This window comes from Phocoena sinus, chromosome 11 (assembly GCF_008692025.1).
Source record: "Phocoena sinus isolate mPhoSin1 chromosome 11, mPhoSin1.pri, whole genome shotgun sequence".
NCBI lineage: Eukaryota > Metazoa > Chordata > Mammalia > Artiodactyla > Phocoenidae > Phocoena > Phocoena sinus.
The window spans coordinates 71673905-71685972 of NC_045773.1; the positions used below are offsets into that span (position 1 = coordinate 71673905).

Genomic DNA, 12068 nt, shown 5'->3' on the forward strand with positions numbered 1-12068 from the left:
GCAGAGGGTGTGGAGAAAAGGGAACCCTCTTGCACTGTTGGTGGGAATGTAAATTGATATAGCCACTGTGGAGAACAGTATGGAGGTTCCTTTAAAAAACTAAAAATAGGGGCTTCCCTGGTGGCGCAGTGGTTGAGAGTTCGCCTGCCGATGCAGGGGACACGGGTTCGTGCCCTGGTCCGGGAAGATCCCACATGCTGTGGAAAGGCTGGGCCGCTGGGCCTGCGCGTCCGGAGCCTGTGCCCCGCAACGGGAGAGGCCACAACAGTGAGAGGCCCGTGTACTGCCAAAAAAAAAAAAAAAAAACTAAAAATAGAATTACCATATGATCCAGCAATCCCACTACTGGGCATATACCCAGAGAAAACCATAATCCAAAAAGACACATGCACCCTAATATTCATTGCAGCACTATTTACAATAGCCAGGTCACGGAAGCAACCGAAATGCCCCTCGACAGACGAACGGATAAAGAAGTTGTGGTACATATATACAGTGGAATGTTACTCAGCCATAAAAAGGAATGAAATTGGGTCATTTGTAGAGATGTGGATGGATCTAGAGACTGTCATACAGAGTGAAGTAAGTCAGAAAGAGAAAAACAAATATCGTATATTAATGCATCTATGTGGAACCTAGAAAAGTGGTACAGATGAACTGGTGTGCAGGGCAGAAATAGAGACGCGGATGTAGAGAACAAACATATGGACACCAAGCGGGGAAAGTGGCGGGGGTGGAGGGTGGTGGTGGGATGAATTGGGAGATTGGGATTGACATGTATACACTAATATGTATAAATCAGATAACTAATAAGAACCTGCAGTGTAAAAAATAAAAAAATAAAATTCAAAAATACAAAGAAAAATGAGGCATATTTATACAGACTGACTTAGAAAGATATATAATCAAAGGAACAAGAAAGGTATACAGACTGACTTAGAAAGATATATGATTAAAGGAACAAGAAAGGTACACACCTCTTTCATTATGGACATAGAGTTTTAAAAAATGCTTTAAATAGAATTTAAATACCATAAAATGCACCCTTTAAAGTGTACAATTCAGTGGTTTAATTACACAACATTTCCATCACCTTAAGAAGAAACCCCGTACCCCTGACATTGAGGTTTTTAGTCTTTTGCTAAAACCAATCATGCTGCACTGGATATTCTTACACACATATCATTTCACACATGTACAAGAATATCTGCGGGACGAGTACCTGGAAATATTTGCTGGGTGAAGTGATTTGAGCCCTTAAAACTTTGAAAGCGACTGCTAAATTGCCCTCTGCAGAGGTCACATGAGTTTACACTCTCACTACCAGGGTATGAAAGTCCCTATTTCCCATTTCCTGACTAGCATAGTCCTTAACCAAACTTTTTTATCTTTGCCAATCTGACAAATAATAGTATCTCATTGTAACTTTAATTTCATTTCTCTTATTCTAAGTGAGGGTGATTACTTTTACATGTTTAGGAGCTACTTGTCTTTCCTTTTTTTATGAACTGATTTTTCATACCCTTTGATTTTCTGCAGGGTAGCTGACTTTTTAAAAATAGGAGTTATGTATTAAGGAGAAAAGCTGTTTGTGATATGAGTTGAAAGTATTTTCCTGTCGTATGTTTTTTGGGGGTTTTTTAGTCTTTGACTTTATTCATGTTTTTTTTTCTTTTATCATGCAGAATTTAAAAATGTTTTGTCATCACATTTGGCAATCTTCTTTTATGACTTCTGCGTCTTGTGACATACTTAGCCTTTCCCTACTCCAAGATTATAAAAACAGAATTCTCCCATATGTTATTCTAGTACTTTAAGCTCTCCTCCTCCCTCCCATTTAACTCTTAGATCCACCTGGAATTTATTTTTGTGTAAGATGTGAGGTATGGCTCCACCTTATTTTCTCTAGAAGGCTAGCATCTTTCCCCCACTGATTGGAAATGTCACTTTCATAGCGCCTCTTGACTAAGAATAGTAAGAGCAATTTTAAATATTAGCTTTAACTCTTTGAGAGTGGTAGTCAGGTGTCTGGGGCAGTGATTTCTGATCTCTTGAGGATTCTGTAAGAACTGCAATCCCCTTCTCTCCCTGACAAATTCTACTGCTGTAAACTGCTATTACTTAGGGGATGTGTCTTGCTCAAGTGTGCTGAACCAAGAAGTAGTTTTTAACCCCTTGGGGGGGGACTTATCTTTCACACAGCCTTATAGGTTTAACCTGTGGCCAGAGGCCCACCTAGTGAATCCAGGGTTGTTACTTTAATGAGAAAAGAGCCTCAACAAGAGTCCAGAAGTAATGGGAAAATCTTTTCCAAAAAAAACTAAGCTCTTCACTTTTGAGTCAGTTTCTGATCCTCAGGTTGTCTTCCCACTTTAGAATCGTAGTCAATTTCTACAGTTTTACTTTGGCAGATTTGCTTCGGTGGGCCGTGTGTCCTCCTGGGAAAGGACTACTGGCTCGGGCTGTAACATGACTGTGTTTTGGCACCATGTAGAGCTGGGCATGTAGGGATAAGAGTCATCTCTTCTAATTTGAAACTGTTTATAGTCAGAAAAGAGTGCGGCCCTTTAAAAAGTAGAATTCTCGGGGTACCCCTGACGATAAAGGCTCGTAGAGTTCTACCCAAGGAGGCCTGGAGGAGGAGGTCTGTCTGTTAGGACTGATGCCCCCGAGTAGGGCGGATGTCCCCAGGGAGCATTTCGTCAAGCATTTGAGCGGCCTGCTTGGTTTGCTGTGGGGGGCGTGCAATGGCTTTTAATTTCATCCAGTATTGTAAAATTGTTCTTTTATTTGGGCTACTCAAGGAGTAGCTTGTCACTTTGAGCTTTGGGGTAACAAATGTTCTCTGTGCTTGAAAGTCCCAGTGGCAGTGACACCTCCTCTCGGAGGAGTGACTGGCGCTGCCTCCCTCCCTCCGTGTGTGTTAACCCTTCGGCATCTCATGCACTGGAGGAGCTGGGTACAGGTGTAAAGTAGTGAGGGAAGCTGGGAGAGGCATGAAAGTGTTCTGCTTTGGTGTAAGCTATTTTTCACGTATGTTTTTATTAATTAGTTTGTTCCAGAGACTGTTAGACACTTTAAAAAAATAAATTTACAAAGGATACAGTGGAGCTCCATTTAAATGGTCACGTTGAAGTAAAGAAATAATATCCACTTTATAGGCTTAGTTATACGTCATATTTGGCTAATTTAGTCCGTGCTGTCTGGGAGATAAGCCCAGGCTACAGTAATGAGCAACAGCTAGTGCAGTTCTACATATTAACTATCATGATTTAAGGGAAGCTCTTCACACTGATGTCGACATATCTACTTAATGATAGTTCTCCTGTTTCTCTTTCCTGTCCCTTTTCACTCCTCAAAGTCGTATTAGTAGAGTTGTCCTCGCATGCCCCTGAGCACCTGGACATCTGAGTGCTAGCTGCAGACTTCACTTAGCCTGCTGTACCTTTCACAGTCTTGGCCATGGGTGTTACCTTTTGACAGGCTTTCCCCACTCTGACCTCCTCCTGTCTCACCCATCACCTCTCCTCTCCACTGATGATCCACTCAAATGGATTGTAATCGTCCGGATCATTCAGCAGCTGAACCAATTCTCCCATCAACGGGAAGGTCCCACATGGGGGGATACTTACCCCTTCCAGACCCTTCCTGAAGAGAGCAAGTTTCCTTCCATGTGGCAGGAGTACATTTTATATTTGTTTGGCCTTGTGACTGATAGGATGGGAAGCTGAGGGGAAGTGGAGAGGAGATGGCAGTTTTAACGGAGAAAAAAAACTTAGTAGAAACTCTGCCTCTGCCTTCTTCGGGCGTGTCCCTCTTCTGGGCATCTCTTCAGGATTTCATTCCTCCGTCCAACTGCCGTTCACAACTGCCCTTTCCAACGGCTCCAGAACTCTTGGCCTTGGCATTCCGTGATGTAAATTATTCCACTGCATGGCTCGAAATGGGTGCGAAGCAGTGTTGCCAGGTGTCGGATCACTAGTGTAAGTTTCCTGGATCTCGGGGGGGAGGGAGGAGAAAGAAAGGGGGAGAGCTGCTCTTGGAATTTATACAGTTGTTATTGTTTCAGCCAGAGCACAGTGATTGCGCTGGTTAAGCTGGATGCTGTCGATGGCTGGGGAGAGAGAGAGATTTGGGCTTGGAGCTGGGGTGAATTTGGGGTTGAGGGTTTCTACTTTAAAGATTCCAGTGTTGGGATGCAGATTGTTTGGAATTGAGCAGTTGGCGTTACTGCTGCAGAGGGAGGAACTTGGGACCTTCAGGGCAGAGCCTGTCGCAGTACTGCCTGGGGCGATGGTGCCTCTTCTCTCAAAAAGTAGGGACAACTGACTTTTCTGTTTTCCTAAAGATAGCCAAAATATGGCTAGAAATCCAGATTGCTCACCAGGTTTGGAAATATCCAGTCACAAAATTCAAAGACCTCTGTATGCATGAGATTTTTTTCTAAAACAAAAATACGATTTCTCCTCTTGTTCACTGTGTACATTTGAGGAAGTTACTGTTCATGGTTTACCGCCCCTTTGAGGAATCTGTGTGTGAGTGGTTGCTGCCAACTATCCTTGATTTGTCTAGATTGCTTTTTGACTTGTAAGTTAAGGATTTGTGTTCAATAAAAACAATTTAAATTGAATACTTCATCTCTTGAATGACCACAAAAATTTAAAAGTCACATTCATAATAAGCAATTAGAGGGAAAACTCACATGAATTAGTTCTTTATCTAGGAAAGTGTAAGGTATATTTTTGTGTTGCATTGATGCTACTGGCTTTAATCTGCTTGGCTGAAACAGTGCTTTCTATTCCTTTTCTTTATAGTTGTCATGGATGATGATGATGACTCGTGTCTCCTTGATCTTATTGGGTAAGATGCTCATTCCAAAATAAGGGTAAATCAAATGTGTGAGGTTTGCTGTACTAAAACAACCTAATAAGCATATTAAAACCAAGTGGGTTTTTAAAATAAAGATTAAATAATCATCATAGATATAGAAGGGAGACAAAGTGACATGGATTAACATAGGGGTCATAATTAGGTAATCCTTTATTAAATTTATTTTATAAAAAATCCTAGGAGGCAGAAATGGAACATCAAAATGAAACAAAACAAAACCAACCAAAAAAACTACTAATAGTTTTAAAACAGGAAGATGATTTTACTCAAACTAATACATCATTTTCTTTTTCCCCTGTAAAAATGAACCCTAAATATAAGTAATGTATTTATTTGCTGTTTTCTCTTTTTGGCTGTTGTTTTCTAGAGACCCACAGGCATTGAACTATTTTCTACATGGACCTAGTAATAAATCGGTAAGTAATACTCAGACCATCATAGGCATACATTTTGTTTCTTCTTGAGAGTCAAAGTGATCACTTTTTTGAATTTGTACTTTTGCAGAGCAATGAGGACTTGACTAATGCAGGATATTCTGCAGCCAATTCAAATTCAATTTTCGCCAACTCTAGTGTGAGTATTGGAAACTGAATGCAATGATCAGATGTTTCTGTCTCATTGATGCCTAGTGAATTGAAGCTTTAATTGCCTTTGTATCATGATGGGAATCCCTACTTTGTCTTTTGTAATTGACACAAGAGGAAAATCTATTGAATTTTGTTGACATTTTCTACTTTGAACTTAGTCTATTAATATTTTTACTTTGCCATTTTCCTAAGCTTTCAACTTTCTTTCTAAAATGCCTCAGAAACGTTATAGCCTGAGAAACTTATATTAGAGTCTTTTGAATGTTGTTACATAAGCTTTAAAAAAAATCATTCTGTATTGTGGTTACTTTCTAATCATTTTCGTCTTAAACAAGGAGAAAGATCATAGTAGCTGGCACCTACTGAGCGCTCGGTATGTTCTTGGCACTCAGAGCTTAACATATATTAACCTCGTTAACCTTACAGTAATTCCGTGAAGTAGGTTCTATTATTATCCATATTTAAAGATGAGAGAACTAAAGGTTGGTATTTACCCAGTATTACACAGCCAGGAGTCGCAAGCTAGGAATCGAACCCAGGCCACCAGGTTCCAGGGTGCAGGTTCTTAAGCTCTAGGAACATCTAGACAAGAAATCTGACCTGAGGGCAGGGAAGTCCTGCCTGGAAACTATATCTGGATTGTTGTGTTTAAGCCTATGTTACTTTAATCTTTTCAACTGCTTTGTTCTGCCATGGATGGTAGTCCAGAGTCCGACCACCCAAGTTTGAATCCTTGCTCTGCCACTTACTAGCTTTATAACCTTGCGTCTATCACTAAATCTCTAAGACTCAGTTTCCTTATTTGTGAATCCAGGAGAATGTTAAATCTACCTCATAGGGTGGTTAAGATGAATGGACTAGTCCATGGAAATCAGTTGACACAGTGCTCAGTTAATGTCAACTTATCGTCATCATCAGGGTCTTTATTTTCTTCATCCATAAAATGGAATAGTATTCAGAAAGTCCTTGGGAATGCACAGTTCTTTAAAGTATTTGAGTATGTGTAAAGTATGGCAGATCATAACATGCAAGACTCCTCCACATGCTAGGGGTGGCTTTAAAGTCACAACACTGATTTCCTGTAAGGCTTATGAATTAGTAGCAATGCTGAAATTCATTCTGAGTGGGCAATAACTGCATGTGATGCCATTAAACCCATAAAGTAGATATTGAGCCTGTTTGCCAACACTAATGAGTTTTACTTACCAGCTCTCCCACTTCCACGTAAGTGTTAATTCTAACTCTTCAGGCTGCTTCATTCAGGGTGTATTTATTGTAAACTTGAGTTGCATCATGTCAGTAAAACGTTTTAAAAGCTTTTAAAAATATGGAATTTTAAACCTATGGTCTGTTAATTTGTGCATTGTAAAATCATTAAACTGTGTACCACCACTCAGGAGATAATCCACTGTTGCCTTGATATTTCTCTGCAAAAACAAACTAACAAACAAACCTCCTTGCTTTCAGTTGCTTTTTCCCACTTCCTTTCAAATGACTGTTCAAGTCCTAAGGTGGTGTCCACCTAACTGAGGCCACATTAGTCCCGTTTCAACTGTTGATTGGGTGTCAAGTGAACTAGTCTTGGCTTTTCTACCTGGGTCTTCCCATCATCTAGCCCCCAACACACCTTATTAGCCTAGGGCTGAGAATCTGTATAGTTTTGAAAGTTGGACTATTAATTCTTTTTTTTTTTTTTTTTGGCTACGCCATGCAGCTTGTGGGATCTTAGTTCCCCAACCAGAGATTGAACCCAGGCCCTGGCAGCTAAAGCGCCAAGTTCTAACCACTGGACCCCCAAGGAATTCCCTGGACTGTTTTCCTTTTTTTTTTTTTTAATTTTTATTTATTTATTACTTTTGGCTGCGTTGGGTCTTTGTTGCTGCGCACGGGCTTTCTCTAGTTGCGGCAAGCAGGGGCTACTCTTCGTTGCGGTGCATGGGCTTCTCGTTGCGGTGGCTTCTCTTTTCGTGGAGCACGAGCTCTAGGTGCGTGGGCTTCAGTAGTTGCGGCGCATGGGCTCAGTAGTTGTGGCGCACAGGCTTAGTTGCTCTGCGGCATGTGGGATCTTCCCAGGCCAGGGATCAAACCTGTGTCCCCTGCATTGGCAGGCAAATTCTTAACCACTGCACCACCAGGGAAGTCCTGGACTGTTTATACTTGATTGATCTATTTTTGATTTTTTTTTTCATCTTTTTAAAATTTTTAATTGTGTTAAAAATATATATAACATAAGGAAAAAAAAATGTCATGAAGAACCTAGGGGTAAGACAGGAATAAAGACCTACTGGAGAACGGACTTGAGGTTATGGGGAGGGGGAAGGGTGAGCTTTGATAGGGCGAGAGAGAGTCATGGACATATACACACTAACAAATGTAGTAAGGTAGATAGCTAGGGGGAAGCAGCCGCAAGGCACAGGGATATTAGCTCGGTGCTTTGTGACAGCCTGGAGGGGTGGGATAGGGAGAGTGGGAGGGAGGGAGACGCAAGAGGGAAGACATATGGGAACATATGTATATGTATAACTGATTCACTTTGTTATAAAGCAGAAACTAACACACCATTGTAAAGCAATTATACCCCAATAAAGATGTTTTAAAAAATATATATATATATATATAAAACAACAAATTTACCATCTTAACCATTTAAAGTGTACAGTTCAGTATTGTTAAGGATATTCACATTGTCTTCACCTTATGTTAAATAACGACTGATTCCATTTATTTTTTCTTTTATAATTTTGACGTATCCCATGATAAACTGCTGGCCAGCAGCGTGTCTCCTATTTGTCAGTGACTGTGTTCAGTTCCCTTCATTTGCCTGTGTTGTCGTCTCTAGTTGGAATGCGCAGTCCTTAAGGACTCGTTACGGACAGACACAAACGCAGAAGTGAGCGCTTGACAAATGTTGACCAACTTTTACTCTTGAATAGGACATTGAAATGGTTTTTAAAGCATCATAATAAGCTGATAACTTCTAAGAAATCAAATAACTATTCACTCATTTCATATGGGAAGCTTGTTTTTATCCAGGCCGATTTTGCCTGGAGTGGGGCAGGTTAGAACTAGGGGAGTTCCGAGAAACCTTTAAAGTCAAGCCTGGATCTGGGATACCTTCTGGACCTCTAGTAGAACCACACTCGGAACTCTCAAAACTCACATCTACTCCTGTGGTACAAAAAACTAGACACCGCTGTGTCCTGGATACGCACATACCCTAGGCTGAGTCCCACTCAAGCTTTGGACTTGGGAGCAATCCTGAAAAAATTAAGCCATGCCACTATCTAAAAAATAAAGTTAAACTCCAGGTAGCCATGAGTATGTTGGCATTATTGATCTGTTTCCTATAATAATTTTATCAGAGCAGTGAATGCATATACTTACAAAAACAACATTAAACATCATTCCTAAGGAAATCAAGTATCAGAATAAGGTGAGCAGGGCTTCCCTGGTGGCTCAGTGGTTGAGAATCCGCCTGCCAATGCAGGGGACACGGGTTCGGGCCCTGGTCCAGGAGGATCCCACATGCCGCGGGGCAGCTGGGCCCACGAGCCGCAGCTGCGGAGCCTGCACGTCTGGAGCCTGTGCTCCGCGACGAGAGAGGCCGCGGCAGTGAGAGGCCCGCGCACAGCGATGAGGAGTGGCCCCCGCTCGCCGCAACTAGAGAAAACCCGTGCGCAGCAACGAAGACCCAACGCAGCCAAAAGTAATAAATAAATAAAAATAAATTTATTTAAAAAAAAGAGAATGAGGTGAGCAGTTTGGAGAGTTGTGCCTGAAAAGCAGACTGTTTTGCTTTATTCATATTCAAAAGTGAGATGAGATTTTTGTTTAAGAATCTCTTTCCAAGGTTAGATATGCCATGTAACATCCTGCTTATTTTTTTAGAATGCTGATCCTAAGTCATCCCTCAAAGCTGTAAGCAGCCAGCTTGGAGAAGGGCCCAGTGATGGACTGCCACTTTCAAGTAGCCTTCAGTTTCTTGAAGATGAACTTGAGTCTTCTCCTCTTCCCGATCTCAGTGAGGACCAACCTTTCGACATTCTTCAGAAATCCTTGCAGGAGGCCAATATCACTGAACAGACATTGGCAGAAGAGGCATATCTGGACGCCAGTATAGGTTCAAGCCAACAGTTTGCACAAGCTCAGCTTCATCCCTCTTCATCAGCAACCTTTACTCAGGCTTCTAATATTTCTAATTACTCAGGTCAGACGCTGCAGCCTATAGGGGTGGCTCACGTGCCTGTGGGCTCATCGTTTGCAAGCAATACAGTGGGTGTGCACCATGGCTTTATGCACCACGTGGGCATCAGCGTGCCCAGCCAGCATTTGTCTAATAACAGTCAGCTTAGTGGTTCTGGTCAAATACAGTTAATTGGGTCATTTGGTAATCAACCTTCCATGATGACTATTAATAACCTAGATGGATCTCAAATCATATTAAAGGGTAGTGGGCAACAAGCCCCATCAAATGTGAGTGGAGGGCTTCTGGTTCACAGACAGACTCCTAATGGCAACTCCTTGTTTGGGAACTCCAGTTCCAGTCCAGTAGCACAGCCTGTTACCGTTCCATTTAATAGCACAAATTTCCAAACATCTTTACCTGTGCATAACATCATTATACAAAGGGGTCTTGCACCAAATTCAAATAAAGTCCCAATTAATATCCAGCCAAAGCCTATCCAAATGGGTCAGCAAAACACATACAATGTGAACAATTTGGGAATACAGCCGCACCATGTTCAGCCAGGGATCTCGTTCGCCTCTGCGAGCTCACCCCAGGGCTCAGTGGTTGGTCCGCACATGTCGGTGAACATTGTAAACCAACAGAACACAAGGAAGCCAGTCACCTCGCAGGCCGTGAGCAGCGCTGGGGGCAGTATCGTTATTCATTCTCCCATGGGCCAGCCTCACACACCCCAGAGTCAGTTCCTCATACCTACAAGCCTTTCCGTCAGTTCCAACTCGGTACACCACGTCCAGACCATAAATGGGCAACTTCTTCAGACTCAGCCCTCTCAGCTCATTTCTGGCCAAGTGACCTCAGAGCATGTCATGTTGAACAGAAACTCTTCCAACATGCTCAGGACCAACCAACCATATTCTGGACAGATGCTGAACAACCAGAATACTGCCGTCCAGTTAGTGTCTGGGCAGACGTTCGCCGCCTCTGGAAGTCCAGTGATAGTCAATCATGCCTCTCCTCAGATCGTTGGTGGGCAGATGCCCTTGCAGCAGGCATCGCCAACCGTCTTGCACCTGTCCCCCGGGCAGAGCAGCGTCTCCCAAGGAAGACCTGGCTTCGCCGCCATGCCCTCGGTGACAAGCATGTCAGGACCTAGTCGGTTCCCTGTTGTCAGCTCATCCAGCACTGCCCATCCTAGTCTTGGGGCTGCGGTTCAGTCTGGTGCATCAGGATCAAACTTTACGGGAGATCAGCTGACCCAGCCAAACAGGACTCCAGTACCGGTCAGTGTGTCTCATCGTCTTCCAGTTCCTTCTTCCAAATCTACTAGCACCTTCAATAACACACCTGGAGCAGGAAGCCAGCAACAGTTCTTCTGTCAGGTAATATTATCAAACAAATGATAATATCAAACAAATGTTTGGTTGATTACGGAATGGAAGAGTGGAATGAGTATCTGATAGAATATAATTTTCATCCTAGGCTCCCAATTTATTATCTTAAGATGTTCAACTTACTATTGATTGCCTTTTTTCTTCTTAACTAAAATGTTTTATCCAGGATAGTGTTGTGGTTTAGAGTGGAGACTCATGGATTTGAATCTAAGCTTAATGACGTGGAGCAAGTCTTACCTTAACTAACCTCTCTAGAGGTTAAGTTTTTTCATCAGTAAAGTGGACATAGTAATACTACTATCCCATGGAATTATTGGGAGAATTAAATGAGATAATCTATATAAAGCACTTAGCAAAGTCCCTGGCAAATGACAAATACTTAATAAGAGCCAATATTAAGACATATACTTGATGGAATGTATTATAGGCATTTAAAAGGAAAGCTTGTTTTGGATGGACTGGGTAGGAAAGTCGCAGCTGTTTCTTGGGTGCCAACTGGAAAGGCTCCGGGACTCAGTGAGACTCAGCAGTGGGTAACTGGCCTGCACAGAGGGATGCATATGGAGGGAGGGATCCAGGGCAATGGATTTGACCAAGTACCTGAGCCTACTCTTACCAGAGCATTGTGCCGGTAAATGACTGAGGGCAATCTGTTAAGGATTATGTTTCTGAAAAGCATTTCAAAGGGTCATCAGCTTTGGTCCTTCACCCCATCTGCCAATCTTTGAACTCCTCTGGCTTTCGGTTCTCACTCATTCTTAGCATGTTCTGTAGTTCCAGCTCCATACCCAATTCCCCACCAACCCCCTGCCGGTGGTCTACCCTCCTTACTCCTCCATTTTCCCTGCCTTTCTTCTCCACATTTAGAAGAATTCAGAAACTTCTCTCTACCATGTATATCAATATTTTTAAAACTGTATACCTTTGACTTAGTAATTCCACTAAGAATCCTAAGGAAACAAAGATTATTTATGATCAAGGCTGTTCATTGTATTACTTTTGGTGTCAAAG

The 12068-nt window shown here is 42.2% G+C and overlaps 1 protein-coding gene across 4 annotated transcripts in view; it reads left to right on the forward strand.

Moving 5' to 3' along the window:
• The window catches only part of BICRAL (BRD4 interacting chromatin remodeling complex associated protein like), a 106874-nt gene that overhangs the window by 67748 nt on the left and 27058 nt on the right, over nt 1-12068 (forward strand). For 3 of the 4 annotated variants that reach the window (XM_032647617.1, XM_032647616.1, XM_032647618.1), the window contains 4 exons: nt 4815-4860; nt 5258-5306; nt 5395-5463; nt 9366-11045. In XM_032647617.1, the coding sequence (XP_032503508.1) occupies nt 4820-4860; nt 5258-5306; nt 5395-5463; nt 9366-11045 (1839 nt within the window). In that variant the 5' untranslated portion in view covers nt 4815-4819. Of the gene's footprint in view, nt 1-770; nt 3984-4814; nt 4861-5257; nt 5307-5394; nt 5464-9365; nt 11046-12068 lie in introns of those variants that run through there. The other variant, XM_032647619.1, reaches the window with a different exon arrangement.